General features: G+C 38.4%; 1 protein-coding gene across 4 annotated transcripts in view; it reads left to right on the top strand.

The window, feature by feature from the left end:
• DCC (DCC netrin 1 receptor) overlaps positions 1-22,192 on the top strand; it is a 1,128,596-nt gene that overhangs the window by 389,424 nt on the left and 716,980 nt on the right. For all 4 annotated transcript variants that reach the window (XM_053902733.1, XM_019464025.2, XM_019464024.2 and 1 more), the window contains exon 2: positions 10,106-10,426. In XM_053902733.1, coding sequence (XP_053758708.1) covers positions 10,106-10,426 — 321 coding nt within the window. The remainder of the gene's footprint in view (positions 1-10,105; positions 10,427-22,192) is intronic.

A 22,192-nucleotide genomic window follows, 5' to 3' on the forward strand; every position in this document is an offset into this window, starting at 1 on the left:
GGGCAGAGAGAGAGGGAGACACAGAATCGGAAACAGGCTCCAGGCTCCGAGCCGTCAGCACAGAGCCTGACGCGGGGCTCGAACTCACGGACCGCGAGATCGTGACCTGGCTGAAGTCGGACGCTTAACCGACTGCGCCACCCAGGCGCCCCAAGAGTAAATTTTTGTAAGTAGCAAAGTTAATAGGTATGAACTCATATACTGTTTACATTAGAGCCAAATATACCTAGAAGTTAGCTAATCAAACGTCCTTGTTTTATTGGTCAGTATGTTGATTCCCAGTGGCATGGCCCATTCTTGGTGAGTGAAAGAATTAGACAAAGAACTCAGGTCTCCTGACCCCTTTTGCTGAGAGGTTTCCTTTGCAACAGACAGTATGCCTTTTTTGCATATAAATTACATAAATTGTTCTATTGATCTACTTGGAGTCATCTGGGACTCTTCTTTTTTTGAGCAACCCACGTTTAATTCCTCAACAACACCATGGCTCTACCTTTAATATGGATCCCGAATCTGACAATTTCTTATCACTTCCACTGCAGGCTTTCATCCAAATTCCATCATTTCTCATTTGGATGATGGAAGTAACTTGCTAACCGGTTTCCCAACTTCTTCTAATGACTCCTGTTCTTAACACGGCAACCAGGGTGACCTTTTACAATAGGGTTTGTCATCGTTAACATAGCGATGTTTGGGACTGGAGAATTCTCTTTGTGGGGCTGTTCTGTGCACTATAGCCTCCGTAACAGCATCCCTGGCCTCTCCCCACTAGATGCCAGTAGCACCCTCCCAGTTGTGACAACCAAAAATGTCTCCGGACATTTTCCAGATGTCTACTTGGCAAAATCTTTCCCTGTTGAAAATTGCTGCTTTAAAATATGAGTTGGACCTTTTCACTTTTTGGTCAAAACCCTCCTGGGTGGCTCAGTCAGTTAAGCATCTGACTCTTGGTTTGGGCTCAGGTCATGATCACAGTTCGTGAGGTGGAGCCCCATGTCAGGCATGGAGCCTGTTTGGGATTTTCTCTCTCCCTCTCTTTCTGTACCTCTCCTGCTCATTCTCTCTCTCTCTCTCTCTCTCTCTCTCTCTCAAAATAAGTAAATAAACATTAAAAAAAAAACAAAACCTCCACAGGATGCCTGGGTGGCTTAACTGGTTAAGTGTCCCACTTTGTCTCAGGTCATGATCTCACAGTTCATGGGTTTGAGCCCTACATCAGGCTCTGCCTCGACAGTTCGGAGCCTAGAGCCTGCTTCAGATTCTCTGTCTCCCTCTGTCTCTGCCCCTCCCCCACTTGCTCTCTATCTCTCTCTGTCTCTGTCTGTCCCTCTCTCTCAGGAATAAACATTTAAAAGTATAAATAAATTAAAAATAAAATAAAAATGAAAACAAACTCCACTAGGTTTCCATCTTTGTGAAAATTAAAGCAAAGTTATTTTGCTTGCCTACAAGGTCCTATGTGCATCCCAGTGGCCTTTCAACCTCCCAGTGGCCTTTCAACCTCCCAATGGCCTTTCAATCTAATCCCCTTGAACTCTCCTTCTCCCTCAGTCTAATCAATCCTGTCTTGTAGATCTCTCTACCGTTCCTGGGAAAATGCAGTCACAATCCCACCTCAGGACCTTAGCGCTCACTCTTCACTCTCCATCCAGAGTTCTTCCCCTAGGTTCCTGCTCTATATCTGTTATGGACTGAATGTTTGTGTTTCCCCAAAATTCATATATTGAAGCCCTAACCCCCTGTGTGTATTTAGAGTGTGTACCTTTGAGAGATAATTGTGTTTATATGAGATCATAAGGGTGGAGACCCTATGATGAGAGCCTTATAGGGGAGAGACCAGAATGCGTGCACGCTTTTGTGTATGAGAGCACTCTGTCTCCCTGTCTCTATCTCTCTCTTTCTGTCTCTTCTTTTCTCACATATTATTGCAATTCTGTGAATAATAAAGCAAATCACTATGAATCAAAAATAAATAATTTCTTGGAAGGAAATGCACACAAATTTTAATAGTGGTTGTTACCAGGTGAGCAGGATTATAGGCAATTATTATATTTGATTTTATATCCACATTTTTTTATTTGTGTACAGTAAATATAAGTAACTTGATTAAAAGTCAGTGCCCTCAAAATTGGCAGTGTCTCCAAAGCTTGTCCACACTTCACTGCTATCCACATGGAGATATTCCTATGTGCTGGGTACCCATTAACTGCTGCTTTTTCTAAATACTCTGAATTATCTTCCTTATTATTCTATTTGACAGTTGTGCCTTCATAAAAAGCTGACCATCCTTCTACTTTGAGCAAGACTGATGAAAAACACAAGGGGAAGAGAAAGCCAGTTTACATTTAACCAAAATGAGGGGAGTTAAAGGTTCAAACCCAGGGCAGATTAAGCAGCACATCAAAGTTTCTCTTTTAAATGTTAATTTTGCAGAAGGCCTAGGGAATGATAACCTAGATGTCAGACTGTGTTACCTGTTGAGCTGAAAAAATCCCATTACAATTTGCCCAGTATCACACAGCAAAATCAAGCTCTAGTTTAGAGATTTAGCTCTTGAAGCTACTTTCCCACTCTATCTTGGCCCTTATCCTTTTTCTTTACTATCGGATTTAGCCAGAGGACACTCAGACAGTTGCCTGGGGCACACTCTTCTCACCCTATAAAAACCTCAGATCTCAGTAAAGCTTCCTCTGCCTCGTGGAAGATGCCATGTGCTCAGCATGTCTGATGTGGAGCCTCTGTGTGGGCTCACTAAGCAATTTCTGCTGGGACAGTTGCTTCTTGAACTTCATATCCTGTATTTATATTTCTGATTTTTGCTCCCTGTCTTGTAAAGGGAAGAGAAAAGAAGAATCACTGTATCAAGAACAAATCGAGTTCAACAACCTTTCTACATGGATATTTGGTGGTGTTGGACTAGGTCAGCAAATGTCCTGCCACTAAAAATCACTTTTCCTGATTCAATCATGGTAGCTTTCCAAGAGTTCAGTCTTCTCTTCAGACATGTGAGAACTGAGTGGAGTAATATGAATTCATACACTATTTGCTTACTTTTGCCATGATTTCAAGGAAGTGAATTCATGGGGATGTGACTGCTAGAGAAAATACAGGATGCCCAGTTAAATGTGGATTTTGGGTAAGCAACAAATAATGTTTTAGTATAACTATGCCCTATGTAGCGTTTATTTAATATAAGTATTTAGGACATATTTATACTAAAATATTATTTGTTTTTTATCTAAAATTCAAATATAACTGATATCTTTACATTTTTACTTGCTAAATCTGGCAATTATAATGAGGGAGGAACTTGAAGTGTCCTTTAAAAATTTTTAATTTAAATTTTCATCCATCATTTCCCTACATTTTAATGATACTTAATAAATCCCCATAGTAAAATGTACCTGCATTTCTTCCTGGTAAGTCTTCCTTTGCATTATTTAAATTAAGGAATAAATTCTGCATAATCTAATTCATTTCTAATTTCCATTTGTTAGTGATAAAAACTTGTGTTGAAGTTGAACAGCTTTAAAATATGTTAGTCTCTAACAATGACTGGAATGCATACAGTCTTTTAAAGATACAACCACATTTTCTGACAATTATTTTTACTTTGTCTCTTATCAAAGTAGAAAAAAAAGCACAGATACTCCACAGAAACCCCTGTGGTCATTGGTTCTGTTCTGTTGGTGAGATACACTGTCTTGCTCTGGGCTGTCTGAAGTTTAAGTCATACATTAGGATGGAGCATAAAGGACATCCCCAGGCTATTTTTATTTATTTTGAGAAAGAGAATGAGAGAGAGAGTGCACGTGTGCACCTGTACACGCACAAGAGTGGGGGAGGGGCAGAGAGAGAATCCCAAGCAGGCTCCATGCTGTCAGCACAGAGATCATCGTGGGACTCTGAGTGAGTGCTGTTAAGTTTTGCTCATCTAGATACTAAACTGAAGTGAGGAGTAGGTCAGCCAAGCAAGTGTCTAGAATTCCAATATTTTAAAAGGCATGGTGCCTGGGTGACTCAGTAGGTTAAGAGAATGACTCTTGATTTTGCCTCAGGTCATGATCTCAGGGTCCTGGGATTGAGCCCCACATTGGGCTCTGTGCTGACAGCATGGAACCTATTTAGGATTCCCTCCCTCCCTTTCTCTGTCCCCGTCTCCTGCTCACTCTCTCTTTCAAAATACCTTTCGCTTTCAAAATATTCAAAAGAATAAAGAAAATTTATTCTTTCAAATAAATTTTGAAAAATTTATTTCAAAATTTCAAAATAAAGAATCTGATAAAGAATACTATATTTACCAAAACTTCTTTCAGGAGAGGATTGTGGCCGTTGAAGTTGATCGAAAGAAATCTTTTGACAGCTCCTTGTAGGAAGAACCAATGATATTCCAAGGAGCATTCTAACTGTTCAGTCAACTGGAATTTAAATTTTGTTTGATGGAGTATGGCCATTTGGGGCCCAAACAGATTGCTGGTTGCAAAGTAGAAGGATGAGGTATTGGCAACAATAGCCCTCTTTCTTAGCCTTTTCTCTATTTTTAACCTTTCAAAGAGAAATATGCTGCAAATATTAATGAAATATGTGTTGATAATCTGTTCAGTTATGTGCCTTCCTGAATCATCCCCATAACTTCATATCCCTGCTTAGAAAAAATAATTGACCCAAATTATGCACATTTCCAAAATACAGAAAAGTATAACAAGGACACTCCAAAGAACACAAGGACCTCTGTGCACTAGTCCAGGCCACCAGATGTTTTGGAGAAGTGACTGTCAAGATTTGGTGAATGTGCAAACCCCCTGGAAAGCTAATTAAATCCTGTGGGACTCTATCCCCCAAAGTTGCTGCTTGGGTAGGTCTGGGGCAGGGTCTGAGATTTTGCATTTCTAACAAGTTCCCAGTGTGGCTGTTGCTAGTCTGGGAACCATGGTTTGAGAACCACTGTTTCAGAATTTATATTCTGATATCCTAAACCCAGTAAAGTTCACATATAGTTAGGGGTTCTTTTCATTCGCGTTTTTTTGTTTTGCTTTGCGTTGCTTTGCTTTGCTTTGCTTCTTAAATCCCCCTTTCCATCCCAAAGGCTCACAAGCATTATAAACTTTTTTTTGGACTGAAGTCCAGAGTTACAATGCACCTGTAATTGATTGGTGTTTGATGACTTAAAAAGTATTCCATCATTCATAAAATAATTTTACTTTCTTCAGTGGGGCTCTATCTCCTTTTCTTAACACAAGAGAAGCAGATGCAGTAGCATATATTTCTAAGAAGAGATAACGATGGCAGAGTTTTCTGGGTTGATTACAAGAATTTGGGGATCATCTGAATCTCCAAGCATCCCAAAGTGAAAGTTTTTGTGCTTTGAAAGAGATAAAATTATGCATAGCAAGTTCTGTGGGGACTTGTATGACATTTTCTAATCTTAAAATATTTTCAGGAGCTGCTTTTTACTTTTATGCTACTTTTCATAATTTTCTTTTTTCTTTTTCTTCTTCTTTTTTTTAGCTTTTATTGCTTCACTAGAAGCTTTTACATTTTGAACTTGGAAGGAATATCTGACTCTATGAAGAATCAGTTTTCACACTTAACAGTGTTTGATATTGTAGATACAGTGTCATACCTCAAAAACCCCATTCTAAGTTGTTTGCCTCTGTGACTGACTGGTCTTTGAAATTGACAAGGATATGAGGAGGTCATGCACAAAGGGACTTAAACTCATGGAAAGATTTTTACTATTTGTTTGATTATTTTGGTGAGTTTCTAAAATACATTAGTTACTAGATACCCAATTAATATAAACTTAGAATATCCCTGGAAGTGTTATCTCTGGTACATATTTATGTCTGACAAAACCAAAGCAAATAGATGTTAATATTTCTTCTTTGGGTCACCCTCAAGAGTAAGGCCTCCTCTCTACCTGTATGGGGACAACATTAAGGATTTTGCAGTGTTTTTATCTGCTTATAAATTATGGTCTCTCAGAAGAAGATGAAAATTAAGAATAACATCCAAGAACAATATGACACTTTATTACTTTTTCTCGGATAAACACAGATAAGAAAAGACCAATTTGTTAAATGCACCTATGGCTCTGTGCCTAAATCCTACCCGGAAAAGATCTAGAGATCTTCACAAGCCAATATGTAGAGGGAGAAGATGCCGGGAGGCTCACTCGTTCTAATCATGAACTCTGCTATCAGACTCAGCCATTCATTTCGTTAGTGGATGGGATTCAGGTATTTTCAAATATGTTTCTTCAAAATATATTTAATTAATGTATGTAATTTTACAGCAGGCCAAAAGACCACCTCTTTTATGAAGCAAGACTGAGAAATGCTACTATTGAGGGGTTCAACAGAATAATCACTGGCATCTAAAAAATAAAACCAAAACAAAACAAACAAAAACTTCTCCAAATGGCTTTCTTCTGGGTGAAATCCCCACAATAGTCATTCCAGTGTAAAATCCTTTGTAAAATTGTAAAGTAGGTAGTTTCGTGTTGACTTTTGAAAAGCATTCTTCTTTTGCTTTCTCATTATTTCTTTTACTCATTTCCCAGGTGTTCTATCCCCCATCAAACTGCCTGCCCAAATGCTAGCCACAAATTTTTGAACTACAGGCTCCAAAGGCTATTTCTACTTCTTTGTCTTCTTCAGCCTTATCATCTCTCTTTCTCTGTACAAACATAAATCAGTGTAGTTGATAAAAATTATTTCGTATTAAAATATGGTGTACTGGTAGGTGAAATCCCTCCCAAGGCAACTAGCATTCTAAGAGAAGAGGGAGGGGGACAACCTAAATTGAAGTCAGTATACTGTGTTAGTGGGACATTTCTTATGCCTTTGTGAAATATCTCCCAAGGGAGTGCAAGCAGCTTGTGCCTAACATAGACTTGGAACTTTGAAATGAGGCACACTGGAGACATATCTATTAATCCTCCATAGATTCTATTGGCTCGCGTACATCTTTTCGAAACACTAAGTAACTAATGCAAGTTACTTAAAGCAGTGAGGTACCTGTATTCCACAGCCATATATTCAAAATGTAATTGGTATCGGGAGCACAGAAGCTCAAACTGCCAGCAAAATGCAAGGGTAATCGTATTGAATAAAAGTTAATCTTTATTTAACTTTCCTACATTATGTACTCACAGCACTGAAAACTGTCATAAACTCCTTGTTTCAGATTAAGTGGATTATTTATTTGTGATAATGGGCACATATGCTCATTAACATGCTGTCATAAACAGCTGCATTCGGTGTATTATGTGTTCTGTGACATAAATAAGGTGTTCAACATGAGATTGTTGTTTAAAATATGGGCTGCAGGAAGAACCAAAAAGCAATAAATGCTGTTTCATATAGTTGCCTGGTCTTGAATTCTAAATTTATTTCTACCTTATTAATGCCACTTGTATGGAAATTGCCAGTGTTACTCTAGTGACATATCTTGACATTCAAGGACATAGGAACTTCTCTGTGCTTTCCCATCCTTGGTATCTTGAGCTAAGTGTTCATTGGCATGTGTTTCTTTTCTTGTAAAGGAGGATATCATGTACACATGGGGGAGACACTTATAGCAAAATCAGTCTATATCTCAGTAAGCTTAGAGCAGGATCCACTTGATGGATGCCTTCAACCCATACTAATTCTAAAAGTATCCAAACTAAATGTTGAACTTAGACATTGTTTGGGTCAGTGCCCTCACTTTACAGATGGAGGACCTGAGGTTCTGAGGACTTGAAAGACTTGTTTGAGTCATTGATCTTTAAGTCATAAAGCCAGGACGAAGAGCTAAATATCCAGACTCCCGATTTAATGTAAGAATGAGAAGTAATAATTAAGTTGGCTACACTAAAATGATCCAGGGGTAGGAGGGAGCTTACTGGGCAGTGAGAGGGCCCAGCTGCATCTTTTGAGATTTTTACCAATATCACTTATGGTAGACTTAAATTCTCACCGCTATTTTATAATATATATTAATTTGAGCAAAGTTCTGGCTGCTTTCTTTGGGTGAGTGGTCTCATTGGATGAAATGAGTGTATGACAATGAATGATACAGTTCACTGGGCAAAGTTCAACGGAGTTGCAAAAGTAACAGACTTCAAACAGAAGGCTTAGAAAAATTGGGTATGACAGGTAACATTACAGAGAAACAGTGAAAAGCTATCCAGCTTTTATCTTTACTGGAAAGCAGGGTATATACAAAGTTGAGAAAAATTCTATCCATTGGACCTAGTCTGGATCAATCCTTTATGAGAATATTGATGATAAACAATTTAGATGCCTGACTTTTAAATGATAGAAAGCTAGAAAGTTTACAAAAGTAAAAACAAAAAACAAACAAACAAAAGTTTCCACTACGGAAAATTAAGGAAGCTAATGAAATTGGGGTCATTATCCTAAAACACATGAAGGCTAAAACATAATTTAGGGGGTATTTGTAAAGAAATTAAATGCTGCTTCAAAAGAATAAAGGGTTCTTACAAAGAAATGTCCATCTCCTCCCTTTGTTCACACAAAGCAATTCAAGAAAAAAATAGGAGGTTAAATAGAAGCTAGAAAATTCAGTTATACTTGAAGAATGATTAAATGTTAAAAACAAGATACCAAGAGGCATTATAGAATCCCTACCCCCAGAGATGGTTAAAAATGAAATTAAAAGTAATTTGACTCGAATGCTTTAGGTGCACACCTGTTTGAGAAAAGGTGCACCCGTTGACCTCCTAAAGACCTTGGTATAGTCTGTGACTCAACAGTCAAGCACTCTGCTAAATGCTGTGCTGGTAGCTCTGAATATAATATACTTTAACTAATTATACCGGTTTCACCCCCTCAGGATCCTTAAATGACTTTCTCTTCCTCCTGTTGATTTCTTATGTTCATTTATGTTTATAGAAAAAAGAGAGACCAAATATAATATTCACTTAGATTTCCTGGCTCAGGAGCAACATTTGGATGGAAATGAAGACACTTCAGGGATTTGTGATTTTAGGTAGTAGCATTATTGACTTGCTTCTGCAAGTGGGATTTCTTACCTATTTTAAAATTCACCTGAGCTTTGTTCTAAATAACTCCCCCACATTTGATTTTTGCTGATTTTTGTTGTTGTTGTTGATGATGAAACAACATGTCTGAGTAGATTTTTTTTTTTTTAATTTAATGGATACTATAATCAAAATGCAGAGATAGAAAAAGTCTCCCAAATCTTAGGGGCACTATGACTACTGCCCCACTACTAATTACTGTTACTTTAAAATATCTAGTTTTAGGGGCATCTGGGTGGCTCAGATGGTTAAGCGTCTGACTTCAGCTCAGGTCATGATCTCGTGGTTTGGGGTTCAAGCCCCACATCAGGTTCTGTGCTGACAGTGCAGAGCCTGGAGTGTGCTTTGGATTCTGTATCTCCCTCTCTTTCTCCCCCTCCCCCACTCACCCTCTATGTGTGTGTCTGTCTGTAATTGAAAAAATTTTTTAAAAAGTAACTGTTTTCAAAATAAAATATGTAGTTTTATTGGAGTCCCTGGGTGGCTCAGTCTATTAAACATCTGACTTCAACTCAGGTCATGATCTCGTGGTTCATGAGTGCCAGCAAGCCCCACATCAGGCTCTACCCAGAGAGTGCAGAGCCTTTCTGGGGTTCCCTCTCTCCATCTCCCTCTACCCCTCCCCTGCTCATGCTCGCTCTCTCTCTCTCTCTCTCTCTCTCTCTCTCTCACACACACACACACACACACACACACACACACACAAATAAAAGTTTAAAAAATATATCTAGTTTTATTTGGAAAATATTTTTTCTCTCTCAATTTTTAAAGATTGACTTATACTATAAGTGATGATGACCATGCCTAGATTTGTATGATTTTTTAATTTCTCAATTATTACTTTTTGGGTCAATTGTTTCCTTAATTTGGTTAGCCCAATTGGACACTTTTTTTTTTTTTTTTTTGCTTCTTTAACACAATATCATTTATTCTTGGATGCTTTCCAAAGACCCCAGCATTTTTTAAAAAGTTTTATAAAGAAAAAGCAGGGGATTGGAGCCTGTGATTTCTTTGAATCAGTAAACATACTTATTTCCCTGTGTTTCCTTGGCGCAGGTTTCCAGATTAAGGCTTTCACATCCCTGCGCTTCCTGTCAGAGCCTTCCGATGCTGTCACGATGCGGGGAGGAAATGTCCTCCTGAACTGCTCTGCTGAGTCTGACCGAGGCGTCCCGGTTATCAAGTGGAAGAAAGATGGCGTCCACCTGGCCTTGGGAATGGACGAAAGGAAGCAGCAACTTCCAAACGGCTCTCTGTTGATACAAAACATACTCCACTCCAGGCACCATAAGCCAGATGAGGGACTTTACCAATGCGAGGCATCTTTGGGAGATTCTGGGTCAATTATTAGCCGGACGGCGAAAGTTGCAGTAGCGGGTAAGTGGATGGAATCTTCCTTTTTCTCCTTTTCCTTCTCCATCCTTCTTATTCCTTTTTTGAGAATAAGAAAATCATCTCCGCAGAAACAGTATCCATTTTTAAGATAAAGGACCAACGGAAAAAAAAGCTGTATGTGTACCCCCTCATAGTTTTCACTGACTTTTCTCCTTGATTGCTTGAAAAACAGTAGTAGGATCTCAAGGACTAACATAGTATTGTGAGATTTTTACAAAGACTGCCTCAAATTGATCTACTGCTTATGTCTGAGGGAGGACTCTTCATTGGTAGAAAAATACTAGAAAAATGATTTCCTGATTAATTCCATTTTACAGAATCACTAATGCTGAAATTTTGCAGAGCTATTTTTTTTCTTTTGCCTTCAGAGTCATAAATTTTATTTTGATTATAATGGCTTGATCGCAACATATAGCTTTCAAATGAGAAATAAAAGTTTGCAATTGCAGTCGTGCTTCCAAATATGCTTGGTAATATGTTGACTCAATAATTAAGTAATAAGATGAATAGTTTTTCCTTTCCATCTGAATATTTTCAGGTGGTAGAGACCCTGAAAAAAATAGTATTAGATGTTCTGGAATCCATGGACATTGTTCTCTCTGATCCACTTAATTTAGTTAGAGGGCAGCTAATAATCATTATTAATTTCTGGCCTCTGAAATGTTGGACATGCAAGGGGAAGAATAAAAATTTTACTTGTTTCTATGATGACTTGGCTACAAATTAGGCTTTGATTTTTTTTTTCTTTTAATTTTGACATGAGGTACAGTACAAGGCACATGGATCCAACATGAAATAAGTTTAGGCTTTCAAATGGGTAAACAGGTTGGAAGGGCTACTTTCAAACTTAATCTTTAGGTCTCAGTATAAAATTAAGCTAGTAGGCCATCATTTAGCCATTTGGTATGGGCTTCTTTTCCCAGGTCCCATTCAGTCTAAATCCAGAATACTGATGAGAATGAAGATTCATTTTCAGCAATAACATTTACTAGGACAGTTGGGCAGGACTTCTACTGAGGCAGTGAGGAAGTTAAAATCTCCAAGAGATGTTCTGGTCAGGTGATGATATAAAAGTTAGATTTTATTGATATGCAATCTGTTTAAATCCAGTGTCATGCCACAAAAGAGTATCACAAACCAGATTGTGCCTGAGCAAAGATGTCCTGGTGAGCCCTGGCCTCACCTAGAGATAAAGTGGTCAACCATCCTGCTTTAACCAGGACTGACCTGGTTTTAGCATTCGAAAGTACTGTGTCCTGAGAACCCACCTGCTTTAACACTGACAGACTGAAGCATGGTTTCAGAAAGTCCCCTTAACTCAGGAAACACGTGAGGTGGCATTCCGATCATGCAAACCAAGGCTCTCAACCCTCTGGCTCCTTTGACTGATGGGTGTCTGAAATTTGATTGATGAGCATGAAGTGTAGAGAGGATTGAAAGTCTATGTTAATTATGATTGATCAAAAGGAACAAGTGGAAGAAGTGCTGAGGATTAAGGTAAAAACTGCTTTCCCAGAATGTTCAAACAAAGTGGAGAGGGTATGGTTTGATTTTCTCTAGCTTAAGAATTTCTGGACACTCAGATCCCACCCGTCAATTGCCCATGGTGCTAAGGTAGTTCTGCCAATTTGAATGAGCTAGGCTGGTGTTTCAACACCCTATTCCAGAAGGCAGGTGCATATGTGCTGTTAATGAAAATGGCCTGATTTGTTGTGGTTTCAGCTTTCCTGCAATCTAGATTCACTTTTACGTGCTGTGTTTCAATGGGGAAATGAAGAATGATTCCTTCCCTATGAGATATTAAAGTGGCTTCAACTTTGGGATTCTGTAGAAGGTTGAGCTGGCAGATTCAGTCACTGAGTTACAATCTAATATTAGATTGTATCATTTCAAGGCAATAAGGCTGTTCACAGCATTTTAAACACTTACCATGCTGTTGGGCAACACAGCATACATCAATGTTATGTCTGTCGAGGTTCAGATTGCCAAACCACTGGAATGCACGAGGGGCATATATCTTCCTTGTAATAAAGACCATGGGCCTGATTTAATCTCATTTTTAAAGCATTAGCAGTCAATAAACCAGTCACCACTAAAAAGTAAGAGTCAGCTTTGCTTCAGTTAAAAAAAAAAAAAAAAAGGAAAAAGAAAGAAAGGAACAAAAAACCTGTTTTGCACTCTCAGGTGTGGTGTAGAGTCCATTTAAAATAATACTGTCCCTCTTCCATTTTTGCTTTCTCAAAGTACCTTTTGGTAAAAAGAAATGTGGCAAATGAAATCTGTCTTTAACCAATCAGCACATTTTATGCAATGGTCTTGCCACATACCATTCATCCTATTTTCTAGGAACTTCTCACATACTCTTCAACCTAAGTACACACTTAGCTGAAGAGGGGAGGGGAGTTGGAAAGATAAACCAAGGGCTACCGTCCCATCCAACATTTTATTAGAAGTCTCAGTGCATTGGGTGCCTGGGTGGCTCAGTTGGTTAAGCATCTGACTTTGGCTCAGGTCATGATCTCGTGATTTGTGAGTTCAAGCCCCACGACCAGCTCTGTGCTGACAGCTCAGAGCCTGGAACCTGCTTCAGATTCTGGGTCTCCCTCTCTCTGCCCCTCCCCCACTCATGCTCCGTCTCTCTCCCTCGCTCTCTCAAAAATAAATGAACATTAAAACACTTTTTAAAAAATCTCTGTGTAACAAGCTACTGACCATTGGCATATCCTGTAATTGTGAGTTCTATCAGGAAGGGCTATTGCTCTATTTGAAAGTAACTTGGCCAGTCCTGGTGAAACTTAGGAATTTTGTTTATACTCAGTTAGCTCTAGTCTAAAATGGTGCAGGACTTCTCTGTCATGGATACTCCTGTTCAGACTTCTAGATTGAGACTTTTTTTTTTTAAGTTTATTTATGAGAGAGAGAGAGAGAGAGAGAGAGAGAGAGAGAGAGAGAGAGAGAATGAATGTGGGAGGGGCAGAGAGAAAGGAAGAGAGAGAGAATCCCAGGCTCTGGCAGTGCAGAGCCTGACATGAGGCTGGAACCCACAAAACATGAGATCATGACCTGAGCTGAAGTCGAATGCTTAAAAGACTTAGCCACCCAGGAGCCCTTAGATTGAGACTTGTGAAGAGAGAAGCAGAGCCCAACTTCATCTGCAGAGCTTCGCTTACCACTCTATACCTGTCACAGTGTCAGGCATGTTTAGTAATTATTCATTAAGCCTTTGTTTTGCCAGTGAAGACAGGGAGCTTTATGCCATACAGAGAGAGGTTTCCATTGTCAGGGAGCAAGAATTCCTGTCTTCTTCACAGGTCCATCCAGCTGGCTGAAGAATCATATTAACATAAGATGGATTACTAGGAGAAAATAGAATTTAATTGAGTGCATACAGGGAATCCACACAGACATGGAGATTCCAAAGACAGACAAAATGAGTCATATATGTCATTCTGAACTAAAGAGAAGGGGGTAGGGGTCTGGGATTTCAGAGGAAAAGAATGCGCTTCACAGGGCAATAAGAAGAACAGATGTTTGGTAACTAGAGGTTTGGCCTCCCATACAAATGGCAAAATTTTTCAGATAAAATTTGTTTCTGCTAATAATCCTTGTTCTGGGAAGGACTTCCAATTTAGATTCTTCTATACAATTAAGGGAGGGTCAGAAGTTTCTCTTGAGCCATAATGGTCCATCATGGAGCAGCCTGCGCTTGGACCCTCCACCATCATTGTCACCTTTGTTTTCCTTCTCCTCCTCCACTTTTTTTTTTTTTTTCTTGATGAGATTAAACTTACCTCCTTGATGGACAGAATGGGATAATCTGATTTATATCTTACTTGTCTATAAATTCCTAAACTATTGAGGACTATGGAATTAGAAGGTAGACTGTACTGGAATACCATATGCTGCTTTGAAAATAAAAGGCACATGCCAATCCCTCATTCCTTCTGAAACCCATAACATCAATATGAGCTTGCATTAGGCCAAGCACATCTTCCCTACTCCATTTATTGCCAGCTATCTGAGACTCTGGATTGTCTTCTGTAAAATCAACATAATAACAACCTAACTCCTAAGGCTGTGGTGGCTTTTCAATAACATTTAGCATGTAAAGGCCTAGTGCAGAGTAGATTCTTGTGTAAAGATGGATATTATTATGTTATTACAGTTATTATTATTAGGAAATGACAACTTTGAGTTTTCTCCTGTGATGATATAAAACATTTTTTTGGAGAGGTTTGGGGGAGGAAGAAATATAGGCTACAAATCCTGAGCTATAAATATTGTCATCTTGGATCAGATATCTGCTTTTGCAATCTACAAGCACAAATTGGCAAGCCTGAATTGAGTTTTCAAAAAAAGTTGAATCTATGCAGTTTGTTGGCAAGCTGTGCCAAAATCTGTTTGACTACAAGATTCATTTTTCACAACTTGATCTAGTATTCTGTCAATGAAGCCAATATAATTTGTGCTGGTCAGACCAGGAGTTCTAGATCATGCAACTGCTGTTACCATTATAGAGAAAAGATGGTGGCCAATCTACTCCACGGAGCCTCTATCATGTCCTTCCAACTGAAAAAAGATTCACTGAAGCTGAGTTCATAGGAGTTAGTTGGCCTAGACTGAGAGTTTAACATAACCCTCTCCCCTCTGGGGGGGTGGGGGGGGTGCAGGGTGCAGCCATTGTCGGGTGAAGTCTATGCCAATGTGTAAGAAAACCTTATCACTGCAGAGCTTCTCTGAATAATCGTGAAGTAACGTCTTGTTTATTTTCCCTGACACCACCACCACACCTCGGCACCCCAAACACTCCCCCAACCACGAAGCCCCTTGCCCACCCACTTCTCTTGCAGGGCTAGGAGGATCACAGTTGGAACCTACATGTCACCTCTGCTTGTAAACACTCTTAGGGATGCAGTGGGATCAGCCCCTCCTCCTCAGCTGAAGGGACACTAACAGCAAGATACATTATAGAGAATTTGTATCCAGGTAGATTCTTCCTTTGTTAATTTTTAAGTACTTACATCTTGACTATTAAAACCACTGACCTATTTTTTATAATACTTTGCTCTTTGCACACGTATTCATAGGCATAATGCCCATTACCTCATAAAGCTCAAAAAGGCTCTGTGATAACAGATATGCAAACTGATAGAGAACAAAATGGGTTTAAAAAAAAAAAAAAAAGTAGTAACTTTCTACAGTCAGAGTCTGGAACCCAGATTCTCTAGTGCATACCTAGTCCCTTATCACTTTGCTTCTCAATCTAAGGACTAGATGTAAGGAAACTGTGACTAGTTACCCACCTAGTCATTTATTGTTAACCAATAAAACTCTCCAAAATATAAACTGAGGGAAAGTAGTAGTCATTGTCATAATAATAATAACATAATAATAATAGGTTTTATTTATCCATTTAATCTCTTAAAAATATCAACTCCCTGTGGGAAAACACTGTGATTTGGATGTTTTCTTCTAAAATGAGAGATTTTGCTACCATAGCTATACATTAAATGATGACACATGATAAATCTCTCCTGAGATAGAACATGTAACTTTAAAAATAAGCTTGTATATATTCTTTCTAGGGGCAAGATTTTTGTTATCTTTTCATCTTTGTAAGCGGTTTTATAATTCAGGCTCAGTTTGCTTTTTTTTTTTTTCCCCGTTTCTTGAAAATCAAGGAAATAAAAGGGCAACTAAATTGCCTGTACTTGAATTGTTATTTCATTCAGGAGCATATATTTTTTTTCTTCCCTATTACAATAGATGTTTCAAGATGCAAATTGTCACACACTGCTTTTAAATAACACAGGCATTATAATTAAAATTCCCCTGTGTTTAAAAAAAAATAATTAGTTACTTGAGGAGTTGTTGCGGTGAATTCCCTTCCAGAATGCCTCCCATTTAAATGAGTTATGAAATAATTAGTGAACACATATTATGGTGAGAGAAGCTAGAATGGTCTCAGCAGAATGGAGCATTTTGTGAAATGATAATCTGACCTTTACGTTTTTACTTAAAAGGCAACAGAAAAAGGAGCTTGTCTTAAGAGAAGGGAGAATAAACTATATTGCCTCAGGTCACTCAAATGTTATATAAGGGAACCAGCAAGAAAAATGCTCATATTCCTTTTCTCTGCAGGAACAAATATAAGAATCTTGCCTGGAAGGTCAAGTTCATCTGGTCAGGCAGTTTGGGAAATGTATCCCAAGGCCCTTGAATACTCTCAAAATTCTATTTTGGGAAGGTTCAGTAACAGAGCAAAGAATTTTTTGTTTTGTTTTGTTTTGTTTATTTGTTTTGTTTTTTTTTTAACCAATAGGAATAGTGTTTATTTTAAAACAATAAGTAGGAAAGTAAACTGTTCAGACTCCATAATTCTTTATGGTCTTAATGGTCTCTATTTTATATATACATAGCTAAATGTTTTTATTGTTTTGTGGTTAAAACAGGAGAGAAAGAAAAAATATATATCTAAGGAAGAAATGTGGTGTTGTAAGTAATCATTGTATGTGTGCTAGTCTTATAATTTTCTTTTCTTTTAATTTTATTGCTAAATAAAACTGGGATAATCACCAATGTTGCCCCAATGCCTCCTTACCCGCACACTCCCACACCCTCAACTCAAATAATTGCATGTTAAAGAATAGGTTTTTAGTTACCTCCTTACTAAGTCAATTAACTCTGCAATAAAATTAAAATAGAAATATATTCCTGAAAAACATGCACAGTGGAAAGACATCTTCTACATTATAAAAATTACAACAGAGAACTTGACAGGGCTTTTTATAATAGAAACATCAACAAAATAAATTTTAAAAATCGTCCTTTCATTTCCTTTCTTATGAATTCTAATTCATATGACAATGGAAAGAGCTAATTATTCATTTTAAAAATCATTATCTTAAGAGCACTTTAAAAAAAAATCAGACCTTAAACTACCTACAGTGTGATATTTGCTGGTACTATAATAAAAATGAAGGAGTGATATTTAAAATAACTCAGTGATAGTAAGGGAAAACACTCTTGCATTCTAAAAGACCCATTTGGAATACAAAAGATTGATTTTTTTTTTTTTTGACAAATGTCAGGCTAACAAAGACTTAAATCAGAGTAAGTAGATAGCTCAGGTGGCATCCTTGTAAATTTCTGATGAAATTATAACCGGTAATAAACTTAATAAAGCATTTTTACTTTTATAAACCTATTGCTGGTACTGGCTTTCTTTTTCTATTATATTTTTTTATGTCCATGGTAAAATTTATTATTTAAATGTAATTTATATAAAGACCTTTGAATTGAGATGTTTCTATTAGATACAAAGTTTTTCTACAAGGTAAGGAAACATTTAAACTTAGGGGATGTTCTGGAAACTATGATAGCTAAAAGAAATCATGGAAAATCTCAGTGTATGTGGTCACTAAATCATTTTAAAATTTTCCTGTTAGGATGTAAAGTACCGTTAGTGAAAGCACTTACTTATCTCCCTTGTGAAATTATTGTTTTTTAATAGTCTAATTTTACACTTATAATCTATATATATTCTGTAATACGCATTCTAACACATTGGCGATTTCTCCCATAATTGTTGAAAAGCCTATTTATTTGGTAGTTGTAAGAAATAGAATAAATCAGAAAAGTTGATTCCTAGGTAGTAGGAAGCCACTGGAATACATGAAGGAACCACACATTCTTGATGCAGCAAATAAATTGTTTTGGACCTTGAATCCTGAGTTTAGCATAAAACAACAATGGGGCACCTGGGTGGCTCAGTTGGTTAAGCGTCCAACTTCGTTCAGGTCATGGTCTCGAGGTCCCTGAGTTTGAGCCCCGCGTCAGGCTCTGTGCTGACAGCTCAGATCCTGGAGCCTGTTTCAGATTCTGTGTCTCCCTCTCTCCGTGACCATGCTCTGTATCTCTCTGTCTCAAAAATAAATAAATGTTAAAAAAAAATTAAAACAACAACAACAATAAAACAATGACAGATATTTTTGATAGCAAATAAATAACAGGGTAAGTCCCAAATCTGTCTTCTCATTTCACAATACACTGCAAATACACACACACACACACACACACACACACACACACACACACAATAAGTATATAATATAGGATTAATATATTTAAAACTGCCGCTCCCAGTGCTACAGTGGTAAGTTCTTTCTTTAGAGGCTTTCTATTATAAGACAAAAGCTATTGCCTTATCCCCAGATTTCAGTGTTTTCCACGGGAAGGCAGGTTGGAAACCCTCTGAAAGCATTTGAGAAGCTGCCTTTTTGTCCACACAATTCATTACAAGTTCTTAACGAGAGCTTGTCTCTAAATTCCACTCAGGTATGGATGTACCTGCTTTCACTGGACCATATAGAGCTGTGGGGGCTGTGATATCATGATTGATAATGAGAAATATATATATGTGGCCTTCATCCAGTTTCTGGCACTAAGCTCCTAAAACCCTGGGAATGTCCTTACTCCAGAGAGCTATTAATGTCTTTTGCTATGTTAATGAGGTTGACAATAGGACCCCACTCAAGGATGGGACCTGGTTAGCACCTGGTTAGCAGGAGAAAGAACCCTGTGATTAGAGGGTTGGAACTTTCAGTCCCACCCCCTTGACCTTCTAGGAGAGAAGAGGGGCTGGAGGTCAAATCAGTAGCTAATGGTCAGTGATTTAATCAATCATGCCTATATATTGAATCCTCCATAAAAATCCAAAGGAGAAGGTTCTCAGAATTTCTCATTTGGTGAACATGCAGAGTTGCTGAGAGAATGACACCTGGGAAGGGCACGGAAGCTCCCAGCCATTTCCCCACACCTTGTCCTTGTAGCTCTTCTTTCTGCCTGTCCCTGAGTTATATCCGTTAATGATAAACCCGTGATCTAGTAAGTAAAATATTTCTCTGAGGTCTGTGAGCTGTCTCGTAAATTGATCTAACCTGAGGAGGAGGTGGTTGGAACCTGCAGACTATAGCCAGTAGGTCAGAAGCACAGGTAATAACTGAAGTGGAGAGTGGGGGGCAGTAGGAATGAACCCTTAACCTGTGAATCAGATCTGTCTCCTGGTAGATAGACGTCAAAACGGAGTTGAATTGCAAGAACACCCAGCTGTTTTCCAGAGAATTGTTGGTACCATAGGAAAACCTCCTCTACACTTTGAAATAGTGTTCAAGAACCCAAAATAAGGACTTTAATTTCTTTATGGCAGTGAAGCCCCCGGGGAGTATGACTCATTCAGATTCTAGTGAGCAGAGGTCAAAAATTGCTGTAAATAGTTTGATAAATATCAGTGCTGGTGAGGGATATGAGTGTGAGAGAGAGAATCTGTATTGTATTGTCTACATGTTTTCCATTATGCTCTTTAATTTTTTTTTAATGTTTATTTTTGAGAGAGAAAGAGACAGAGCATGCACAGGGGAGGGGCAAAGAGAAAGGGAGACACAGAATCCAAAACAGGCTCCAGGCTCTGAGCTGTCAGCACAGAGCTTGATGTAGGCTCAAACTTGCAAACCCTGAGACCATGACCTGAGCCGAAGTTGGAAGCTCAACCGGCTGAGCCACACAGGCACCCCTCCATTATGATTTTTAAACAGTTAGGTTTAATCTATATTCTATATATAGATTCTATATTCTATCTATATATTCTGTCTATCTATGTAGATTCTATATTCTATCTATATTCTAACCTAGGTCATCCAGATAGATTTATTTATTTATTAATTAATTTATTTATTTATAATTTTTTAATGTTTATTTATTTTTGAAGGACAGGGACAGAGCATGAGTGGGGAGTGGGGGAGGGGCACAGAGAGACAGAGACAGAATCTGAAGCAGGCTCCAGGCTTTGAGATGTCAGCACAGAGACTGAGGTGGGGCTTGAACCTATGAACCGTGGAATCATGACTTGAGCTGGAGTGGGAAGCTTAACCAGCTGAGCCACCCAGGCACCTCCATCCAGAGATATTTAGACATAGAGAACATAGAGACAACATATGTATACACTTAATGTGAAATGTTGGGGTTCAGGAGCAAATGGTCAAGAAAGAATTCTTGAAGAAACATCTTTGATGCAGAAAAGGTGGTTTTATTTAAATCACTGGGATGGGACATTTAGGCAGAAGGAGCTGCACTGGGGTTGTGAGGAGTAGCTGATTATATACTTTTAAGTTGGGAGGGGCTTAGGGATAGCTTAAGTTTCTAAGGGATTTGTAAGCAGGGTTTCTAGGACCTTGAGGACCTTGCTACATATTATTAGGATAAGGTCATTTACTACTGTCGAGTAAAACCTTAGTCATGAGACCCTTTAGATGTATATCAGTGGGCCATACGTTTGGAGGATGATTGCTAACATATATCTTGCTGGGAGGAGGGGGTGGGGGTGGGGAGAGATAAAGGAAGTTTCCAAAGGGATTTTTACAGGATCTTGGAGGTCTGGCTAATGTCAAGCTAAGGTTGCCTTTTGCCTCTAGCAAAGTATTTACATTGAGACAGCTAAGCTACTTGAGGAAGGTCATCTGCCTGTCTCAGTACTTGTCAATGGTCTGTGAAGGAAATTTAACTTTTTTTCTATATTACTTTTACCTTTGTTCTCCACATCACACTCTCACATCTTTCCATTTAGATGACTCTTCCTATCTAAGCCTCTGTGTTTTGAATCTATTGATGAACACCATAGTCATAAAACCTACTGTTTGATTTATAACCCCTCTACTTTTGTTGTTCCATTATGCACATTGTTAAAAATAGTATTTTACCAAAAAAATAAAAGTCATTTTCATTGTAACCCTGAAACTCTACCACCTTTAAAAAACGGGCTGTTCATGGGGCACCTGGGTGTCTCAGTCTGTTAAGCCTCTGACTTCAACTTAAGTCATGATCTCAAGGCTTATGGGTTCTTGCCCCGTCAGGCTTTGTGCTGACAGCTCAGAGCCTGGAGCCTGCATTGGATTCTGTCTCCTTCTCTCTCTGCCCCTCCCCCGCTCATTCTCTCTGTCTCTCTCTCTCTGTGTCTCTCTCTCTCTCTCAATAATAAATTTCAAAAAAACATTAAAAAGTTAAAAATAAAAAAGGGCTGCTCATGCGATTTCATTTGCTGAAATTTCACTTGGAACATTTCAGCAACTAGGAGTCTATTTAAGAAAGTGTGTTAAAGATTAATAAAGTGTATATATAGTTTCAACACTCTGTTTCAGTGCTCGTTGATTTTATTGGACTGGAGTTTTGTGGCCCCTCTTACAAGAAGAATTCATCTCCAAAGGCTGAAACATGACATTAAAAAATCCGTATTTCTTTGATCTAAGCATTGCTTCCAGGACATCCTTTGGGTCCATCCTGTAAGGCATTGGACACTTCATGAGCTAACACTGTGGCTATTTCTCTCAGGTTATTTCCAGTTGAGTCTCAGCCCTGGAGGTACGTACCTAAGTTGGGAGGATGTAGTTGTAGATAAAGTAAATGTCTCCTTTAAGTACTCCACAACCCCCACAACACATGCACTTTGCGTCTATCTGGGGTCTGTTTGTTTTTATTATGGAATAGTTCACAAACCATAACATTTTACCTTTGAGAGCAGATGATACACACATTATTAATATATTCATAAAGCTGTGCAATCATCTTCACTTTCTAACTCTGGAACATCTTCATTCCTCCCCTCCTGCCCTGGCAACCATGAATCTACTTTCTAACTTTATTGTCTTTTTTTCTTTTTAATTCCAATGTAGTTAACATGCAGTGTTATGTTAGTTT

This window comes from Panthera pardus, unplaced genomic scaffold (genome assembly GCF_024362965.1).
Source record: "Panthera pardus isolate Hobbes unplaced genomic scaffold, ASM2436296v1 HiC_scaffold_15, whole genome shotgun sequence".
NCBI classification, from domain to species: domain Eukaryota; kingdom Metazoa; phylum Chordata; class Mammalia; order Carnivora; family Felidae; genus Panthera; species Panthera pardus.